This window comes from Cydia pomonella, chromosome 1 (assembly GCF_033807575.1).
Source record: "Cydia pomonella isolate Wapato2018A chromosome 1, ilCydPomo1, whole genome shotgun sequence".
Lineage (NCBI taxonomy): Eukaryota > Metazoa > Arthropoda > Insecta > Lepidoptera > Tortricidae > Cydia > Cydia pomonella.
The window spans coordinates 45,338,724-45,362,138 of record NC_084703.1 but is presented as its reverse complement, the minus strand read 5'-3'; the positions used below and the strand labels follow the sequence as shown (position 1 = coordinate 45,362,138).

Here is a 23,415-nt window from a genome sequence, read left to right as displayed (position 1 = left end):
TAGGCTTGGTTTTTATAACGACTTCAACTTCGAGAAGCGAAGGCTATTCGCATTTACTCGTACAGCCGCCATCAGATATATCGAATCGGCCAAGGTGCTCACAAATATCTGAACATGCCTCTACTGTCAAGGTGTTATACGAGCGAGAGACCCCGAGAACGAGCTGCTCCCTTCTCGTCTCGTTCTTCCTTGTCTTACGATTCTCCGATTGGATCGGAGCGGTGCCGAGACACTCGACAAGTGTGTACAGCCGACATTAGTGTGCGTGTTCAGATATTTTTGAACACCTCGGCCGCTCCGATATATCTGACGGCGACTGTACGACGTAATGGCTAAGGTAATTTACAAAATCAATATACGTCCGAACATGCAAATAGACTGAGCTAAGACTCCTTTGATATGCTAAACATGTTTGTTTTGCCGTTCCTGTTAACGATCGGACGATTTCCGAGGAACCGCCATCTTGTAAATTATATCGGGTAGTTTGTGACAGTATAATATTATAAAAAATATTGACCAGATATAGTTTACCTGGCAAAAACGAGTGATTGACAAAATGAAATATAGATACACTCCACATCCACAATTGTTTATTCCGCCTAAACAAGATGCCATCAGGACACCACAAAGTTCGTCAACATTGACTGGCCGCAGTTGAAAAAAGTAAATAGTTTTCTACTCTGCTTAGGGTCACACCCCACTAGCGTCTTTTTAGCGTCGGCGTCTAGTCAGCGCTATGGGAAATGGCGTCGCTGCGCAGTTGCGCCAACGTTGCGTCGAGCAGTAGCCATAGAGATGACTAGACGCCGACGCTCGGGGAGACGCTAGGGTGAGGTGGCCCTAAGCAACCTTGGCTCTATAGAAAAAAAATATTTTTAATTGTATATCATTCCCCTGCATAGCATAGCAATATAATTTTAGTATAAAATAGCTAGTTATATTGCCGAGGGATTAGGCTAACAAAATTTTAATCAGAATTATACTTTCAGAGTTATTGAGGTATAACCTTAAAACGCGCGCCATCGTCAAATCTTTCGTCGCAACTATTTGCGCGGCGTGCCGTATTTTTTGTTCCTTTCTAATTTCCTGGCTATCCGCCTCTTCATCTGCTCACGCGGAAATTTCGGTAGTGGACTTTTCCACTCAGACTTTGGATGAACTCCACAAAAAAGTTGTTTACGAATTATTGTTGGTTTTATTTATACAAAACTCTGCTCATTCTCAGTAAAAATAAAAACAACACTTTGGGTTAAAGCGCTTTCACATTCGTCGGGACTTTTGGAGAATTATAGCTGTTCTTTTCAACAATAAACATTTATTAAAAAAATATATAAATAGAAAAATGCATTTTTTAATTTTACTTGTATGAGGTCGTATCCGACATTCGATATCGGATCGAACAGTGTGAACATGCTCTGACTCTGAACATTTTCGACCCGATGAACTGAATTAGTAACTACATACGGGAATTTACGAACTTGTGTGTATTGAAGCCCGAAGCCGGAAGGCGAGGGCATAATTAACACAGGTTTATAATTCCTGTACTACCCGTAGCACACACAACGTTTTTCATCACACTTATATGAAAAAAAGTGAAATAAATAAATCTTATGCCTAATTTCGTACGTACATTACAGTCCTAGTTCTCAGTTCTATACGTCTACTCATTGTATATCTATCAAGTACTTCTCGAGACCTTTCTACTATAACGAGTCTAAAGTCGATGTATCTGTGTTTTTCCATTGAGGAGTTCATTTTGCTACCTTCCGACTGCATCATTTCAACTGAACTAGATATCAGGAAGTGTTCCAAATATAAACGAAATTTAAAGAAAACATTCAAACAAATATACACAGTGAAGCAAAATAAAACATAATAATACACTTAGAGCCGATGAACTGACTAACGATTTACGAATAGTCGTCAAAGTAGTCATTAGCAGCATGTAATTAGACAGACGTATCTGCCAGCTGCTTATAGTTCGCCTTTCGCGCCAATTCTATTAATAATGCTTGTTGGTAAACAGATGTTAGGACGTTCACGGTCACGCGAGAAAGCACTAGCTTTTAAAGAAAGAAAACACATTTATCGTCTTAAAATACTAACGTATGCATTTTAATGAAAACAAACCTAAAAAAAAAAAACTATGAAACTTAGTAAGGGTCTTAGGTTGGGAATCTGTTCAGGACTATGGTTCCCAAATTTTACGATTATTTGTCAACACCATAAAAAGTGAGACGCTAAGACGAAGCATAATGCCATTCACACTTACAATCCAGTAATAAATACCTATTCATTTAAATTAGCTGTAAATTTTACTGATATGAGGAGACTATGAACCATATGAACTATGTACAAGATGAAGCATATTAGACATCCGCGGTAACCAAACAGGCGCTCCCGTAGGGCCACCCCACACTAGCGTCTTTTGAGCGTCGGAGTCTAGTCAGCGCTATGGAAAATGGCGTCGCAGTACTCGCAGCGCAGTTGCGCCAAGGCTGCGTCGAGCAGCAACCATAGAGTTGCCTAGACGCCGACGCCCGGGAGACGCTAGTGTGGTGGCTTTTAAACCCGTACAAATTTAGTGTGTGAACGCGATTTCAGTTGGCCCTCGTTTTCGATTTATGTAAATATTAATAAAAAATATATGAGTTAATAGATGGAAAACCCAGGATGTTGTAGTATAAAATGTTGTAGAATACAATTCAGTGGTGCAGCGCAAGGTGAAGAAATTTACAATTATTCTAGCATCTAGGTATTTTGCTCTTTATAATTCTGTAGCAACCAGTCTAAAAGCATACAGTGGTTTATGTCAAAGATACAATGGTAAATTATGTAAATACCTTCTATTTGCGTTGTCTCTTCTCTGCAAATTGTCTGATTACTGTATTATTAATTATGCTAATCATATAAGCATTCACTTACTAATATGAGTATTAATAACAACAAGACATACAAGTATGCAAACTAGGGTATGACCAAGCTGAATCTGCATGGTATTTGTAATGACAGAATATGCAAATATCGTCATAAATGTCAAATTTATTTTAAGATAACCGTTTATAACACCACCTCCACACATTAAATAAATATTATAGGGACATTCCTATACAAACTGACTAAGTCCCACGGTAAGCTTAAGAAGGCTTGTATTGTGGGTACTCAGACAACGATATATATAATATATAAATAGGTACTTAAATACATAGAAAATATCCATGACTCAGGAACAAATACCTGTGCTCATCACGCAAATACATGTCCTTACCGGGAGTCGAACCCACGACCATCGGCTTCATAGGCATGGTCACTACCCGCCAGGCCAGACCGGTCGTCAAACCATTCATCAGATATTGTTCTGTCAAATAACATTCTGTGCATTAGCTTGGACGAAGATACCTGTTCTAATTTCTTTTTTGTTCTTTGCTCATTCATGTTGTACACTTTAAGTGTAATATTGATGGCTTATTATGCAGTGAACTAACGTATAAGTAATGAAGAATTATATTGTGCTTGGATTATATTAATTAGGTTAGACAGTATATGTAATAAAAACTTTTTAACAAAAAATATAACCGACTTCAGAAATTACCAAAAGCGCCATACATGTACCTATAACATTTGAAGAGTTCCCTGATTTCTCCAAGATCCCATCATCAGACCCCGAATTGGTGCCAAGGGAACCCTCTCGGGGTTATACCCGTTGGATTAAAAAAAAATTGAAAATTGGTTCAGGACTCTCGGAGATATTGAGTAACATACATACAAAAAAAACTGTCGAATTGAGGACCTCCTCCTTTTTTGAAGTCGGTTAAATATAAAAGTCTAAATTGGGTGTATTTAATTCGCCAACACACTTAATATTTTAAAAGCAAAAACTGTTTCGTTTCGCAACTTGGCTAAGTTTTGTAATAGCTATAAGTGTTTTTTGTTTATTAGAAATAAATAAAGATAATCTTGAAATGCATTTAACCATAATATTCTTCAGTATACACTCGGCAATCCATCATGGCTAGGTATTTGTTAAATCCAGCTTTCACTTTAAAAACAACTATCGTACAACGTCATGCTCTACAAGCACTTTTGACATTAACAAAATCATCATAAATTGTATGTAAGCCATTTTTAAAAAGAAGTAGAATCTATAAAGTTGCTGAAATGTGCCAATATATATAGTCCTCTCCTCCTTGTCGTTTTCGATGACGGCGACCCTAAATACACATTATGGACGTTGTCTAGCATGAGCCCTAATGTGGCTGGCCAGGCCGAACTTGCTCTTAAATACTCTATTGCACGCGTGACAATAAAGTTGGCCAGCTGAACGAGGGCTTAGGTCTGTCTTTTCGTAACTGGCTTTTTACTGATGTGCCAACAAAGAGTAAGAAAAAGTTTACATTCGAAAAAGCATCCTCTTCAAAAATATCAAATAGTAACAAACATACCAAATCCGTGTCTGTCTGAGCGTTAAACGTGTTTTTATTTAGTACTTGTTATATATCATTAGCGAGTCCGTAATGTGTAGTGTAGTGATCGGTGCTCATGCAAAACATTACTATGATTAAATCATGACACCATACAAAAATAAACATGCAAAGCCCGATAAAATATATATGATGTATGTAGTAATATTAGCAACAGAGAGTCTAGCCAAGTAAGTATCGTTTATTTATAGAAAACGCCAATTGAAACTGATATAAAGTATGGAAATGATGGAACATTTAAGTATGTTTATGAATAAAGGATTGTCATCTTGAGTAAGGCTTCAGGTGGACGATTATTGTTCTCTATAGGACTATAATAAAATAAAAAAGCTATAAACAGCTGGTCCACAGCAGAAGAGATTTCGCAAAGGTTTTTTTGAATGGTTAATCCCACAAAAGTGTTGAAGTTAACTTAAAATTAAAATCGCAAAAATATAGGTTGAGTCAGATTTTAGATTGAAAACGGGTTAAAGTATACTCAAGAACACCCAGCTTGTCATTAGGAAAAGGTGCGAAATTAAAATTTTTTTTGGGTAATCAAGCCAACATGTTTTATAAGTTTAAAAATTCATTTTACCGCCTTTTGCTACTGACAAAGTGGCTGTGCCAGAGTATAAAAACATTAACGTTTCTGTAGTAACTTTTTAGTATTTGCGGATGGTTGATAGCTCTACATTTGTTGAAGATAACTTACAAGTAGAATCCCAAAAATGATTTAAATATGAAATAGAAAGATTAGATGTAAAAGCAATTACATATGTTTCAGCCGTAACTGTTTTTTGTTTGCAGATAATTAGCCCCACTAAAATTGTTGAAGTAAAATCCTAAAAATATCTCTATCAGTATGTTAGATTAAACAGGCTATATATAAAAGCATTAACGTTTCTCCAATACGGCCGAACCCTTAAACGGTGCGTAATCACTTAGCACACAGTTTATGCAACGCTAAAAATAGCCCCGCTCCTTAACTGGCTTGGAATGCTGCAATGGTTTTTGTAGGACCAAGATGACCGCTGGCCTCAATGCGTCCTATAGGAGAGTTTGTTCACCTCTTGATTGCGGCTAGCGACCGACGTATGCTAAAACAGCTTGTTTTATAGCTCCCTATACATATGTTGGTACTTACTACATTTTCCGTTTGATAAGTGAAATGCATGATTACTTAGTTGATTTGATAATAAAGTAGTGGCCCTATTTGAGATCCCTGTGGAACTCCGAATGAACATGATATTACCTTCAGTTTTGCACATAATGTTTCGTAATATGTAACGGGTATGATTGTATTGACAAAATCAAATTGCTAAAATCAGTGTACAAGCATGTATTGTAAGATTGTAACTCAGTGACGTACATCCAATGTGGGTCACACTCAACCTACCCAACCTAACTAAAAGTGTGCCATATACGCTTGTATGTATAGTGCCTGCACTAGCCGACACTATACATACAAGCGACGTACGTTTGTATGGAACCAGTCATAGGTGCTAACGTAGATAAAAGTACTGAGAAGACCGTATCGTGTACGGCACGCATTTATCGTTAAGCATTATAGGTAATGAAATGGTATAAATATGGTAGCTTCTCGAGAAATACAAGGTCGGGAAAATTGACTCTATAACATGTTTAAGTATAAGACGTTATACGTCTTTCGCGCGGACATCTATTTTTTTTGGCATCTTTATAGCCATGTTCCAACCTCCTTCATAAAAGCTGATGATTAAAGATATTGGGTTTAAATAATGCTTACCCAAATCATTAACTTATACAGAGTGTTTTTATTATGTCTGACCATGCTCTGATGAAATCTTACTATGGGCCCCGAAATCTCTTTTTTTTGTATCCACAATCAACGCGCCCGTTTTCCGTAACACAAAACTAAATGAACTATTAAACTTGCAGGCTTCAGCTCAAGCCTCCTGTGCGGGGGCACGAATGAGCTGAGCCTCGGCAACGGGGCCGGCGCAGGCGCCGCCATTGCGCTGGCGCTGGTGCGGCCGCCGGCGGCGCGCGGGCCCTGCTCGCTGCGGCTGCTTGCGCCTGACGCGGCTGCGTTTACTGCGAGGCTTATTGATGTTAAGGTAAGATTCTAGTCGGCGCTGTGGAAAATGGTGTCACTGCGCAGTTGCGCCAATGTTGAGTCGAGTAGCAGCCATAGAGGTGATTAAACGTTGACACTCGGGAGACACTAGTGAAAGGTCTCTCTAAAAGGTTTTCAAAATGCGGTATGCACCACAATTCATAGAATTACTAATGTTGGTATACAGAGTACTATTAAATTAACGAAATTTCTATCCAATAAATTAACGATGGCGGACGGTTAAAGGCCCTATTACATCAGATCCTAAGGGCTTCATTAAACTGTCTGTCAATGGAACATTTCTAAGCCTCAAAAAAATTGCTTGTATGAAAGTGTTCACCATTAGTACGGTCGCCAAATCTCAAAAGCCCTCTAGAAACACGATTTAATTGACTCGGCTCGGCCTTACCCACAACCGGTATCAATGTGTTCGGACAGTTCTCCTGATCACCGTACATGCGGTAGTAAAGCGGAAAAATGGTGGAGGGGATAGTAATGACGTCACAAAGATGGCGGCCGGACCTATTCTTTTTGGCGGTGTATCTCGAAAACCACTTAACCGATTTTAATCATCGAGGTGTCAAATAATAGCTTATATTATGGAGATTATTTCCTTTTCTACAAACATTTACGTGAAACCTATAGGAAAAAAAATAATCACAAAAAACAGTTTTTTTATAAAATTATTTTTTTTTATTTTGTAAAAATCTCCGTAAATATCAGCATTTCGCAAATTTTGTTTAATATAAAACATATTGCTTCATTATCAAGGAATATAATGAGCCTTGAAACATACAGATCGAGTAATAAACAATGAAGCTACACTCATTTATTTGCGCATGGGTAACGATAACTGGCTTTTACCGGTCGAAACTGTGGTGACTGTTACGATACGTATTGAATGGAATTTATAGAGTATCGGTTTTAATTACTGAAATTATAATGACAATTATAAAAACCAGACACAATAATGTTACCTTACTTCGACGTTCAGTCTCTTTTTTCGTCTTAATCATAGGTAGGTACATATTTCTTTTTACTTAAAAATTTTATACAGGGTGAACTTTTAACCACCAGTCATACTCTGCGCAGCGACTTTATAGGTCATACTGAACAACTTTTACTATTAGTAGTCCCCAAGCCGCTCCGAGGCCAGATTTAATTGACTCAGCTCGGCCTTACCCACAACCGGTATCAATGTGTTCGGGCGTTTCTCCTGATCACCGTACATGCGGTAGTAAAGCGGAAAAATGGTGGGAGGGGATAGTAATGACGTCACAAAGATGGCGTCCGGACCTATTCTTTTTGGCGGTGTATCTCGAAAACCAATTAACCGATTGTATTCATCGAGGTGTCAACTAATAGCTTATATTATGGAGATTATTTCCTTTTTACAAACATTTACGTGAAACCTATAGGAAAATAATAATCACAAAAAACATTTTTTTTTATACATTTGGTTGGTAGGTTTGTCTTATGTTTTAAAGCAGTAAAATCTTTCAAGTCGAAACACAGTATAAATATACATTTTGTTGTCTAATCTAAAAGTATGATGTTCATTGTTTAAGACTGATTAGTGATTACTGAATTAAATAACATGCTATTTGTTATTTTTGTTTTATTTTTTAAATCAGGTATTAATTTATTCACTATGTATCACTATACAGGCAAAATGTGTATCATAGTTGGTCTGTAAGTACTTACTACTTGTGTCGAATATAGGTATAAGATGAAATTTTAACCACCAGCCATACTCTGCGCAGTGACTTTACAGGTCATACTGAACAACTTTTATTATGGGACCAATGCCGAATCACGCAAGAAAATTTGGATCTGGAATGACACCCACTGGCTGTGCCCTACCACACAAAGCGAGATGACATTCACAATGCCCATACCTCTCTTTTGGACGTAGTTTAAGGACGTACCCGGGTCCATGACGCATGCTCGCCACACCGCTGCTTAAAATAAGCTGACGCACCGTAAATTGAACTGCGTAAAAATCGCAAAAAATATTACACGGAGATCTTATGGCAGACACCGTACCGGTGACGTAAAAGACGCAACTGTTTTGCGAACAAAAAAGATTCGCGTGAAGCACGTCACTGCGATTCCGTACCGTCACCGTTTTTTAAACAGCGGTGTGGGGAGCATGCGTCAAAAACGGTACGCATACGACGCGTCACTGCGATTCCGTATCGTGACCGTTTTTTAAGCTGCGGTCTGGTCGCACCTTGTATTGTATTGTATTGTATTCGGGCGATTTTTCCGCAACTCGACGACTTGCGCCTATTTTGCGTGATATGTTGGGGGTGGGCTAGTCCTGCCAGCCCAGCTCCTCGAGGAATCCTATCAAACCTTTTATGTTGAGTAGGACCTCGGGGAGGTCTCTCGGAGATCCGAGATGTTTAGCCCTGTATGGAGTCACTCCGCTGCATTCCAGCACCACGTGAGAGGCTGTTTCTTCTGTCTCCATGCAACCTCGGCACAGGGGACTGTCTGTGACACCTGTTGTGAAAAGATGTTTGTTAAATAGTCCATGACCTGTTATGACACTGGTTACCATACTCAGTCGGACCTTCCCTAGTTGCAGGAGCGCCCTTGTGAGTTTTCCGTTGATGCCAGGCATAGCTTCTTTTGCCTGTCTGCATCCAGTCTGGTTCAGCCAGTGTTCTGTGTGTAGTTTCCCTGTACGTGCCAGCAGCATTGAGCGTACCTTGCTAAATGGTATCGGAAGAATCGGTTCCGGACCAATCGCCCCCGCATTCGATCCTTGCCTGGCAAGCTCGTCCGCAGCATCGTTACCTCGGGATCCACTGTGTCCCTTGATCCATTGTAGGGTGATCTTGTTATTATGACATACCTCCATTAGTCGTTCGTGGCATTCGTGTATAAGTTTGGATGTAACTATATGGCTATTTAGAGCCATTAAGACTGCTCTACTGTCGGAGAGTATGCGGATGGAGGATCCTACTACCTTCCTTGCAGTGATGGCAGCCGCCGCGTTTATGATGCCCATGCACTCAGCTTGGAATACCGAGTTATGGGCTCCTAGCGGAGTGGTGATCGACATGTTCAGGTCTTCTGAGAAGATTCCAGAGCCCGATCCGCTGTCTGTTTTGGACCCATCAGTGAAGATTCTCAGCTCCCGGGGATTGAGTCCTTCATGATTGTCGTCCTCATATAACTGTATTTTGTACCTTTTATCGAAGATAGCTTGTTTGTGAATCCGGTCCGTGCCTGACCTAAGCACTGGAAATTCGTCATACACCTTTTCCAGGCATTTTGTGTGAAGAGCTCCTATGTTAGACCATATCTTGAGGGTTCGCAACCTTACCGCTGAGAGACTGGCCTCTTGCTGTATGTGTAGGTGCAGCGGTGGAAGGTTTAGCATGACCTCCATGGCTGCAGTCGGGGTAGACCTCGTGCAGCCAGTGGTGGCCGCGCATGCGAGCCTTTGAAGTCTTTGTAGTTTGTCTCGTACGTTGCCTAGGTTTGTTCTTGGCCACCAAACCAGAGCACCGTAACAGAGTAAGGGGCGGATTATCGTCTTATAGAGCCAGAGGGTAATTTTCGGGTTGAGTCCCCACCTCTTACCAATCATCCTTCTGCACTGCCAGAAGACAACTCCCGCCTTGTCTATCCGTTTGTTGATGTGGTTGTTCCAATTGAGTTTATTGTCGAGAGTTAGTCCTAAGTACTTAACTTCATCGGACAGCTGTAGCTCAGTTTGGAAAAGTGTTGGTCTGGTAAAGTTGGTCGCACCTTTATATGGGACAGTCAAAATTTTTTTTCGCGATTTCGGAATTGGTCCCATAGTAAAAGTTGTTAAGTATGACCTATAAAGTCGCTGTGCAGAGTATGACTGGTGGTTAAAAGTTCACCCTGTATAAAATTTTTAAGTAAAAAGAAATATGTACCTACCTATGATTAAGACGAAAAAAGAGACTAAACTTCGAAGTAAGGTAACATTATTGTGTCTGGTTTTTATAATTTTAATTATAATTTCAGTAATTAAAACCGATACTCTATAAATTCCATTCAATACGTATCGTAACAGTCACCACAGTTTCGACCGGTAAAAGCCAGTTATCGTTACCCATGCGCAAATAAATGAGTGTAGCTTCATTGTTTATTACTCGATCTGTATGTTTTAAGGCTCATTGTATTTCTTGATAATGAAGCAATATGTTTTATATTAAACAAAATTTGCGAAATGCTAATATTTACGGAGATTTTTACAAAATAAAAAATAAAAATTTTATAAAAAAACTGTTTTTTGTGATTATTTTTTTTCCTATAGGTTTCACGTAAATGTTTGTAGAAAAGGAAATAATCTCCATAATATAAGCTATTATTTGACACCTCGATGATTAAAATCGGTTAAGTGGTTTTCGAGATACACCGCCAAAAAGAATAGGTCCGGCCGCCATCTTTGTGACGTCATTACTATCCCCTCCACCATTTTTCCGCTTTACTACCGCATGTACGGTGATCAGGAGAACTGTCCGAACACATTGATACCGGTTGTGGGTAAGGCCGAGCTGAGTCAATTAAATCTGGCCTCGGAGCGGCTTGGCGACCGTACTACATGTGCTGACAGATCTATGAAGGACGACAACTGCCACTGGTAATCACGACTACAATCTATAACCACTTTGATCATATTTTTTTCGTCTATTTGATTATCTATCGCCAAAACAAACCGAGGTATGATCGAAGAGGGTCTCAGTATAATTCTTCCTCCTCGGGATGCCTTTTCGATAAATTAACAGGCTTATGGGTTGTTTTCAAAGTTGTACCACATTATTAACGACTTGCCAAGTTCATTATCTATCAATACTGATACGACAATTTCGGTATACCATACTGAAATTATAAATTAAATACCAATAAGCACAGGTAGTCTCCAAAAAAATTCAATATGCACAGGCTAGGTTTTATACATAGGTTGTATAAATGCTTAATGTGTTTATGGGAAATACATACAAACTGGGTATTTAGTGTTCAATGCAATATAGCTTCAATATCAGTATTATCAGTAAATTTTCCTGAGCATCTCAACAAAGAAATCGAAAATATTCAAGCGCGACAAGCATGACGTCTCTCTCGCAGAAAAATACAGTATCTACTTATTTACAACTCGAATTATGTGAACTTAAAAAAACACGCCTGATGTTGTAGCGAAAAGTGGACAGCCTTGTGTATCGATATTACAACGTCAGTTGCATCCGTAGTGCACACGATTTCACCGGAGCATGCATTTGCGTTCGCTTGAAAGGTCGGTACATACAATGTTTACACTTGTATGTATGGGAAATTAGTTTAACCCTTTATTATAGGGCACTTTCTTATGTAGAAATTTTAGGATTTTAAAGAGGCGATTGATATACTGGACCGTTTTAGGGTTATTTACTCATTAAGAGTTTTTCGCCTGGAACATACGATTATAACACGCGAAAAATATAACATCAAACTAGACTTACCATATCGCACTTCAAAGACCTTATAATCTTGCTCGTGTCAAGTATATTTAATAGGAAACATAGAGGTCCCATAATGTCCCCGAGGAACTCCCAACGGATTAGAGTTAAGCGCTTGAAAGTGTCGTAGTCAGCAAATCTTCATTATCTGCGAAGTCATTGCGAATGCGATAATTTAAATTGAATATAATAATGCTACCTAGTTATAACTAATTCTGCAAAGCGATTTCCTTAAATATGTATATGCGCTGTCTGCAATGCGAGTCTTTTTTTCTGTTTTGTTGTAACATTAACAACTACTTACAAACTTTCTAGACAAGAAGTTTTTGTCTGCTATACGATACGAGTACACTTTTTGTTTTGAAGTCTCAGAATGTGACAGCTGATTGCAGAGTAGTGATATGTACTCACCTCAAACGTAACTAATAAGACATTGTACTTACCTACTGTACCGACATAAGGCAAAAAATTCCATTAATTGGCCTATCATTCAATAAGGTACCTACAATTGGCCTTCTTTTGCAGTAAAGTCACTTATGCTGGCTTAAAATTATATTGAACGGGTCGATAATTATAGGTGGCCGACATTAGTATATGTACACTACTGATTTTGTATTAGTTTAGAGTATTAATAAAATTAAGTTTTAAATATAAATATACAATGGACTATTGTAATATACAATGGTGTAGACGGCAACCGAGTGAAGTGGCCCAACTTTTGACAGTTTGACGTTTAAAATAACACTTGCACTGTCTGGGCTGGCAAAATCGCTGCCAACTTATCTTGGTCTGACTTTATATGTATTTGTGGTAGATCAATCATCTACTATTTGTCTTCGTCAACGTTTCTATAATCGGTACTGGAAGTATTGGCAAACCAAACTTGGTGACCGGAGGCTTATTATTATCTCTTTCATTCTGACTACGACCTTGATAATTCTGCTCGAAGAGTTTAGAAGGTCATCAGTTTGGATATCAGATGTATGGGACAAAGGCAGATCAATCTCAGAATTTTCCAGGCAAAATTAAACAAGCATTAGGCACTAACGATTTAACCAATTAAATACGTTCGCATGTTATTGTTATTATGGTGAAACGTTTAAATTGCAATGCGATTGTCATATGTCAGGTTTGTCTAGTTTGTAATGACTACTGTGACGGGAATTGTTGAGTAATTAGTGAAACCAATATATTAACCTGCATAGGTAATTTAGTGAGCCCGGTGAGGTAAAATAACGTTCGGAAATTAACTATGGGTAATTATTAACATTGTGCAATAAGGGAGACATGAACAAAATTTTTGTCATTTTTCAGTTGCGGGCTCATGGGAGCATGGGGTCCGTTTGACAACTAATCACCAGAAATGGCGTAGGTAATTTTACGAAAGCGACTGCCATCTGACCTTCCGACCCAGAGGGTAAACTAGGCCTTAGTGGTATTAGTTCGGTTTCTTCACGACGTTTTCCTTCACCGAAAAGCAACTGGTAAATATCAATAGATATTTCGTTCATAAGTTCCGAAAAACTCATTGGTACGAACCGGGGCTTGAACCCGCGGCCTCCGGACTGAAAACCGCACTCTCCTACCGCTAGACCACCAATGAAATTTCATATTCATTCGATAACATTGAAATTTCTAAGCTCCTGTTAAATGTTCTCTCAGTCGAATGCTGTTAGCAAACCCGCGGCGCTCCATTACAAGGAAGAGCCGGCATTCGCTGGTAGTTTTACACGGTAGTCCTCCCACGGTTTAGTCTATCATCTCTTCTGGCTCCCCCGGACCAGGGTGGCATGCGTGAACGCATTTTACCATCAGTAAAAAAGCCGATTTTAAGTTCTTGCTGTTCCCTGTTTTGTCTAAACTTATTTTTCAAGACATAAAAAGTTTTTGGCAAAGAAATCATTTTTGGTACAAGTTTATCGCTGACTGTATTATATTTTCCACAGGCAACGAATACTCATCGAGACAATTCTAACAACCGCAAACACAATTAAATTGCGTTGATTATCACAGAGTTCCTATGGCCACCTTCATTGTCATCATAATATTATAGTGTCATCCGATTTAGATATATATGCAAAATTTCAGTTCAATTGGAAGTCGGGAATTGGGTCTTTAGCTTCCAAGATTTGACCCACATTAACATTTTTTTATATACCACTTCGGTGGCAAACAAGCATACGGCCCGCCTGCTGGTAAGCAGTCACCGTAGCCTAAAGGCGCCTGCAATTCCAGAGGTGTGACATGCGTGTACATACTAACAGGGTAAGTTAAATAAAAGCTTGTAAAACAGGATCTGATGTAAATAAGCGATGTTTTTTTTATACCACGTCGGTAGCAAACAAGCATACGGCCCGCCTGATGGTAAGCACTAACCGTAGCATATGGACGCCTGCAACTCCAGAGGTGTTACTTGCGCGTTGCCGACCCTTTAAAAACCTGTACACTCCTTTTTTGAAGAACCCCATACTGTATACGCTCGGGAAAACCTCGGCAGGGAGCTCATTCCACAGCCGGAGCGTCCGCGGGAGGAAATTCCTCTTAAACCGCACAGTGCGCGACCATTTAGGCTCTAGTGTATGAGGATGAACACCCTGCTGACGGCGAGCGGTGCGGTGATATAAAGATGTTACTTTATCGAAAAAATATCGTATACCTACTACCTACAATTACACGCAGTAAAAGGTCGGAAAATGGGTTCGCCCACGCAAAACTATTTCCTCTGTCCGATCACTGCTCTCTCATAAAATTACGTTACAACCCGTCACACGTTTTCCTCGTTTATAAATAGCTTCGAAATTAAATTTAGATATACTATCTTAATGTCAAGTGCACCCAGGAAAACCACAAAATTATTATACGAATCACATCTTGATGTCCGTTATAAGAAAAATGGAGTAACTTAGTATGTAATCCGTACGTTATATGGAAGTTTTTCTTTGAATGATTGTTAGAATATAAGGGAGTATTTTCTTTGTAAACTGTTAGAGTTAAGACCATTTTAATCTCGGTTTGGATAAAGTTAAATCACGTGGAAAAGACACTAGACTGACGCGTGATCTAATTAGCTGATCACGTTCGTAATTTCTTTAGAGATTACTTTTATTGGTGACTGCACTTTTCTTATCATACGCATAACTCTGGCGCCACAAGTCATCATCATCTTCCTCGTTTTGTCCCGCCATTTTTGCCACGGCTCATGGGAGCCTGTGGTCCGCTTGGCAACTAATCCGTAGAATTGGCGTAGAGGCTTAATAATAATGACTAAATGTGTGATTTGTGGAGATAAATACAACCCCCCCGTAACGCCATTACTGCTCGATTGTCCCGTATCCGTTCCGAATAATTATGGCAATCCTAAATATCTATAAAAAAGTTGGAAGTAGGTAGCGCAGTATTTTACTGTTATTGACCGAAGCAAAGCGTTGGCGAACCGTTTTAACTCGGGCATTTTGCTTTCGTATGTCCAGATGTTCTGTACAAGTCCCGATTCTCGTGAAATTTTGTGACCAGATTCCATGATTAAATAGTTTTTTTTGTCGTTCCAGATTTTGGAAATTTTGACAAAGGACTTAAGCTCCAATAGCGTCTATGGACCTTAAGACCATTTTGATAATCCCTCAAAGAACTGTTTTTCACTTTTAAAGTTTCTAAGCTTATCGCGAGCTCTAACAGCTCACAGAGCCACTACTATTAAAATTGCTCCTATATGTGATGACCACAAGCTCATAAGCGCCTCATAATCGGTGCCGGTGCCTGTGTCTGGCGCACAACTTTTCATTTATACATGCATAACGTCATTAAAATATGTCGCGTTCGCATGGCAACAATTTTTTTACCGTGTTCGGCCATCCTGTTTTTGTTATGTCCGAGAAGTCAAAGTCGAATATTCCAACAGAGCTTAAAACTGACTCATACCTATAATGTCATATGATGACATAGTAGGTACTTGTCATGTCATGTCGCGTCATAGCAGGTGCCAACGGAAACTTCAAAATTTCTACTTGGAACAATTTCCAAAATTAATGTCTGCTTGGTTTTATGTGAAATTTTCCTGAATTTTCCGAGTATATTTCCAACATTTTGGAAACTATCCACAACTTGCACAATGTACATCTGTAATTATGAGTAATGAGAAATATGTCACCATCCGTTCGGATTGTGCCTAATTTATTAATTTATTCAAAAATAAATTGCACGTAATATAGTAATGTGCAAATGGTGGAATTTATACCAAATGACATTGTCTACCTTAGGCCCAAACAGTTATAATACAACGTTGTCGCGACGTCGTTTTCATAAGATATATAACAAGTGACGTCACGTATGTAAAATGCGAATTAACATGCAACTATGTAAGCGAAGCCTTTAGAAATAAACACAATTATGAAATAATCGTGCTCCTTATGGGGAAAACATGTCTAGGATTACTCATAGCAGCAATGTTAAGTAAATAAAACAAGTATATTATTGTCACGGTAAAAAACTATATCAAAATGATATAAAGTACAGAAATGATCGTATGTGTCTACGTGACAGAGTGAAAGACAAGTGTATAGGCACAGAATAAATAATAGTACTGTCGTACAGAAATGACACTTTCTCCAAAACCGAAGTTTGACAGCGATTCAGGGACGAATCATGTTGTTGTCTAATGTATGGCACTATCCCTTCCGGCTATTTAGGGTTGCCAAAATTCAGTCATTAGAGTCAGACCTGGATAAGTTGGCAGTGATTTAGATAGCTCAGACAGTGCAAGTGTTATTTCAAACGTCAAACTTCTATGAAATTATGACGTTTACTTAACACTTGCACAGGCTGGGCTTTCAAAATCGCTGCTAACTTAGCTTTGTATGACTTTATCTTATCTGTGGTTATGCACGCAAAGGAACCTCACGTTTTGCCAACCCTAAGATTGCTCGTAGCAATGCTGAGCCGAGAGCGCCCGAACGGTCCAGTGTCACCCCACTGGTATAGATATCAGGAGAGTTGAGATGAATGATTACTCACACAGCTACACAGAGTACTAATCGCATAAACAGTATTGAATGAATGAACGAGTGAATTATTAAGCTAAAAAATAACGAAGAAACTTTTTGGTTCACCTTGCAGTTGGCGGTTTAACTTGCTATCGGTACGTAAAAAGAATTCTAATTTCAAAATCTCGCTGTCATTACATAATTTTGTTGTTGTGTGCGTGACTTCAACTCTATACCTATATGGAAGGCAAGGAACAGAATCTCCATATACCAAAAAGTGTCCGACAAAAAAACATAAATAGGTGGCGCTACAATACCTAGAGTACTTGAGAAAAAAATCTAATAATAGACAGCGCACTTCACTCCGTCAATAACGCCTAGGCTCTTAGCTACTCTAGCGCTACTCTGGAGAGATTTGGAACTATTATTTATAGCTGACAGCTGGACACTTTTGCAACAATTCTGCCTAAGGAGTTTCTGGTCCTTGCCTCTACCTTCCATATATACCTAAGGATAGTATTCCATGTGTCCAATATCTTGGTCCAATGTGTATTTGCGTTTCGCATTTAGCTTAATGACAGAGTGAGACGCGATGCACATTGGATAAAGAAATTGGAGAAGTGGAATACGACTCTTACCTTACGTCTCTTTTCATCGCTTATTAAAAGTGACATTTTATTACGTGTATAAACTACAAAGCCATCCATAATTCGCTTGCATATTATTGCTCATAAATTAGTTACATTTACACATAATTAATATAGGTAGAATAACAATTTAAGAATGACAATTAATTTGATTCAATTTTCCTTGCAAGTGTATTTACAATGTGTTATTTGCCATGCCGCTATTTTTATTTAAGTATTAATACATCTTATACCTTTAAACGAGCAATTCTTGTATATATATATTTTTCTTGAATCTCGGATACGGCTCTAACGATTTCGATGTAGTTTGCTATATGGGGATTTCGGGGGCGAAAAATCGATCTAGCTAGGTCTTATATTTGGGAAAACGCGCCTTTTTGAGTTTTTATGTTTTCCGAACAAAGTTCGGTCTCCCGGATCCGCCGGATAGGCGGATTATAATCACGCCTATTTCCCGCTAGGGTAGGCAGAGACCACGGATTTCCACTTGCTACGATCCTGACATACCTCTTTCGCTTCCTTCACTTTCATAACATTCCTCATACACGCCGGTTTAGGGTGCTCTTGACCTGGATTTCCCCGATTTAAACAGAGAAAGTCCGCCGAGGTCTACCCCTTCCAGCTCCCTCTTCTACTTCTCCCTTATACATTCTCTTTGTTAGCTTTCGTGTGAAATGAAAATGTGTGTGAAACGGTAATTATGTTAGTATGACACTATTAACATAAATCTGTATAAATCGGTATTGTGTGGACAGATTTATGAAGGTATTGTTCGACCAATAATTACATAGCTGAGCTGTAAATATTGGCTTATAATTGTTTCGTTTATTACTTACGTGTACGTAAGAGGAAATAATAATAAAATTACTCAACACAGTACTTTATTGTTCTCGGTCATCTCATCAATAAGTGTGTATGTATATTCGCGATCAACTCAGAAACTACTGAACAGACTTTCATGCGGTTTTCACCTATCAATAGAGTGATTATTGAGGAAGGCGGTAATACAGTCCCGTGATTATAAAAACGGCTATTATATTTGACGACCGGTTTGGCCTAGTGGGTAGTGACCCTGCCTACGAAGCTGATGGTCCCGGGTTCAAATCCTGGTAAGGGCATTTATTCGTGTGATGAGCATGGATATTTGTTCCCGAGTCATGGGTGTTTTCTATGTATTTAAGTATTTATAAATATTTATATATTATATATATATCGTTGTCTAAGTACCCTCAACACAAGCCTTGTTGAGCTTACTGTGGGACTTAGTAAATTTGTGTAATAATGTCCTATAATATTTATTATTATTTATTATTATTATTATGTCTGTCTTTTACAAATTCTCGGGACCATGGGGTCCCGGACATTTAGAAGGCGTGCGTGGGGCCGAAGCCAACACGTAGAGGCCCCTTGTAATAAGACAATTTACTCTAAATGTAACGTGACACCAACCGACGATTATCCCTGTTCACACTATAGCAGTGCACCCAAGGACAAGCCTCAGTTAGTGTAGGACTATTGTAAAAAAAGGGTACAAAAATAAACCGGGCTATTGGGTTGAGATGCAAGTGGACTGGTAACCGGACTATGGAGGATACTATGGCACCTGCCGTGATCATATGTTTTTAAAAACACGACAAAATGGGCAGGTGGTGACTCGCCAACTCACAATATGGATCCCCGAAAACGGCCGCTCGCACGGAGCGACAAGGGGACAACATTGCGTGAGCGGCTCAGGGTGTGGAGAGGTGTGCGCCGCTTTCTACCCAGTGGCTGTCAGCTCGCGCCAACTGTGCCAACTCGCGTCTTATGCATATTTCACTTCCACCCTGCGAGCGTATAGCTCTGACACCCCACTCTGGACGGCCGGTAAAGGCAAGCCAGAGGTGAGAGTCCTGCGGCCCCTGCTCAGTGTTCACTCCAGCCGGCCAATGAAGGCAAGCCGGAGAGAGGGGCCTGACCGACTCTCGGGGGTATGGGACCCAAGGGCCGTCACTTCCCATTCAGCTCGCCACAAGCTGCCCTGGGGGCTTATTATTATTATTATATTTATTTAGGGAGTCGGCATTCGCACTATGTCCCCTCTGCCGAAGCACATGCCCAACTGGGCATAGCGCGGGGCGTATTGTGACTCGTCCGTACACAAAAACCGATCGAGGTGTGCAAGTTTTGTCTTTGACGTGTGTCATTTTCTATGTATTTGTGTCGTCATTACAGATTGGATGTTGTATGTAGTGAGTGAAAAGTGCAACTGTGTGCACGTTTCTCCCCGCAAATAATGGCAGAAGGAGTTGTACGGTAAGATATCGCTAGGGCTCGTCCCTTCCGACGTGTCGGGAGCCAGTGTTGCCCGAAGGGCAGAGTTTTCGCATTGTCCTATTCGATATCTGCTGTCGGAAGGACGTATGTTGTAAAATATATGTGCTTCTTTGTGTTTATTTATGCATTTACTAAATAATTATTACTAAAAAACGATATATAACACAAGAAATACTTTTTTTGTTATGAACACCTTCCGACATCGGATATCGGAAGGTGCTTCCAACAGTTTTAGCTATGTCGGACGATAATTTTTGTGTGTGCGTGCATGTGTAGTAATATGTTTCTGGTAGTGAGCGTCATACGATATAACCGAAAGGGATAGAGTTATTATCTTTTAGTATTGTAGGATCCTACATGCGATATCGTATCGGAAAATGTGAAAACGCTCTAAATCTCAATCGAGGTTTTATCCCCATTCACCCCTCCCATCCCTATTCTCCCCGGTTGGCGGTACAGTAGTTATTCAATGATCAAACACGAATTAATATAAACTAACCGGTTTAGTCATATGTACATTGTTGGACGCTAATTTTTTTATCTACCTCGTGGTATGCCGCGTGATTCCAACATGACGTCATCCATTGCAATATTTGCAATGCAATTGAATCCACTGCTTCCTAAACGTCTTATGTAGCTAAATATGAATACAAAAATTGTCTTTTTGAAACTGTAATGTCGATCGGCGGTGGCAGCATGGTTCCATTTTCTATCACTTGTCACTATGCCCGTCACTTTCGCGCTTACATACTTGTTAGAACGTGACAGGCATGGTGACAAATGACAAAGAGCCGACCATCTTTGCCCTACAGAGGGCCTGTTTATTTTACGGAAACTCACATTTTTTGCACAGAGCTCTGTTATGTACCTATATCTTAGAAATGACTTTATATTAATACTGTTAGATGTGATAGATGTGTGAAATAATATGGACGATAGGCACAGAAGAGTAAAGTAACAGAACAGAGAAAATCTTACCACCGGACTGCGACTTACTGTGCAAGGCGCTCGTGAGGAAAGATGATGACTTACGGACGTGCCGTTCCGTAAAAAATGGAATATCCTGACAAAAGGCCGGACATAATTACTTGTAACTATAAAAATCCTAACATTTCCTGAGTGCGTGGCCAACGTGCAAATCTTCCGTTTCATCTGCCCAACCCTATACTTTTTGCTGACTTGTAGTGGTTACTTGAGGCAAAGATAATTTGAAATAGAGGTGTATTGCCAAGAAAATTTTGTAGCGACGTAAATTTACTGCCTTCTTTCGACACATAATTAAAACTTTTAGAACGCCATTTGACTCTGATTTTTATTCTTTCACTGATATGTGTTCAATTTGTTGAATATCAAGTGGCGTTACCTTACCGGGCACTACCATAAGGTTATGGCGCCATCGCTCGAAACGATGATGCGATGCACCACGCTCCGTAGCGAACGAAACGCAACTGTCACTGTCGCACTAATATGGAAGAGTGATAGAGAGAGATGACTACGATACGCTACGCTTACGATTGGCTACGCGGCCTAGTAATCAAACTGAGTTGTATAAAACATTAATTCACAAGAAGTGATTTGCTTCTTCTTTCTTGATGCGAAGATATTTGATCCTGTTGTTAATACAAAACAAAAACTGTCACTCTGTTCACTTGTGTTACTCCCGATGGCTGCAAGTAATTTAATTTTAGTCTATGGTCGAATTGCGTTTTAAATCGTATTAAATTCACGCACGAGTGAAATAATTGTCATAAAAAAGCCATTGGTCATGGATTGTTGTTACGGCCAAAGATATATATAAAACTCCGTTTAAGCTATTTAAATAAAGTCTAAGAAAAAATGGCTACTCTTGCCTGCCCAACTCCTCGAGCGATCCTATCAAACCTTTGATGTTGAGTAGGACCTTGGGGAGGTTTCTCGGGGATCCGAGATGTTTTGCCCTGTATGAGGCCACTCCGCTGCATTCCAGCGCCACGTGAGAGGCTGTTTCTTCTGTCTCCATGCATCTCGGCATAGGGGACTTGTGCACCCGTTATAAAAAGATGTTTGTTAAATTTTTGCCAACCGTATTATAATCTAAAAACGACTGCACCGTCATATGTATTACATAGTAATACTATCTTAAATCCGTGAGGCCATGACATCATAAAGCGATCCAAAATGACATTTCCTCGTTTCATTCACAATATAAGTTTATTCATTGAGCTTATCATCACGTTTAGGTATTTTAAAGTAACTATAAATTACGAGAACTGCCGAAGACGTCACATAACATAACGTATAGGTTACGTTATTCAACCAACTGTCTTATCGTAAACCTAAACGTGAAGGTAAGAAGGTTGAACAATGGTCAGCTGTATTGATGTTAGTGCAGTGAGTCAGTTGATCTTTGGTCCTTTGCAGCATTGCGTTAAAAAACGTCATATCCGCAAGACGGCATCAAATCACGCAGAATTGACGTCAGGCGATATAACGTTTTAAAAAAGGTCATTTTAATAATATGGAAATAAGGGGAAACATTCTTCATCACAACATAAGGAGATCCAAACGTGCAAACGGCATTGGATTGGGCATATCCTCAGGAAGCCTGACACCCACCTATCGAAGGTGGCCCTGACCTGGAAGATGCCCGGAAAATGGAATGGTCGCCCTAAATCTACTTGGCGCCGTTCCGTGGAACAAGAGTTGGGTGTATTAAGGATGGTGTGGGAGGAGGCTACCGAAGCTGCCCAGGACCGGAGTCAGTGGAAGAAAATGGTTCGAGCCCTACACCCATGCAGGCGGTAACAGGATGAAAAGAAGAAGAAGGGGAAACATTAGTGGTTATTTTTCCATACAAACGTTTTCGACATTTTCCTTTCTGGATTTTGACCATAGACGTTTTTTTATATGAGTTCAATATTACCAGTACCTGTGTCTGTACGTTTTGCTTTTATGATGTTGTTGTTCTTATAAGAACTAGGTTATTTAAAAAAGCGCAAAAAACGGCCTAATAAATGTGTCGTAAACAAACGTCTAGCATACAAAATCGGCAACAATGAACGCAAAAAAAAAAACGGTCAGACACAGATGACTTTTTTCTCATTCCGTTCCCAAAATTTCGTTACAATTGGTTAAGTTTTGGAAGAGAAAAATGTTGAGAACGAAACCTACGCGAATGGAAAAGGTAGAATCAGTGGGCCGACACTCCTCCTTTCGGGTATCCTCGGTTCCATTCGTCTCAGTATTGCTCCAAGCAACTATTAATTGCAACCTTGCTGCCAGCACAGGTTGGCACAACTTGACGTCTATGCGTGCACGACTACAGATAAGATAATGTCTTGAATTGTGACAACCCTAAATAGCCGAAAGGGATAGTGCCATACATTAGAAAGAGCCAGCATGATTTATTGTTTTGTCACTGAATCGCTGTCAAACTTCGGTTATGTAGGAAGA

General features: G+C 39.6%; 1 protein-coding gene across 2 annotated transcripts in view; it reads left to right on the top strand.

Annotated features, from left to right (window-relative positions):
* The window catches only part of LOC133524928 (uncharacterized), a 93,418-nt gene that overhangs the window by 17,464 nt on the left and 52,539 nt on the right, over positions 1-23,415 (top strand). For both annotated transcript variants that reach the window (XM_061861097.1, XM_061861088.1), the window contains exon 2: positions 6,381-6,559. In XM_061861097.1, the coding sequence (XP_061717081.1) occupies positions 6,381-6,559 (179 nt within the window). The remainder of the gene's footprint in view (positions 1-6,380; positions 6,560-23,415) is intronic.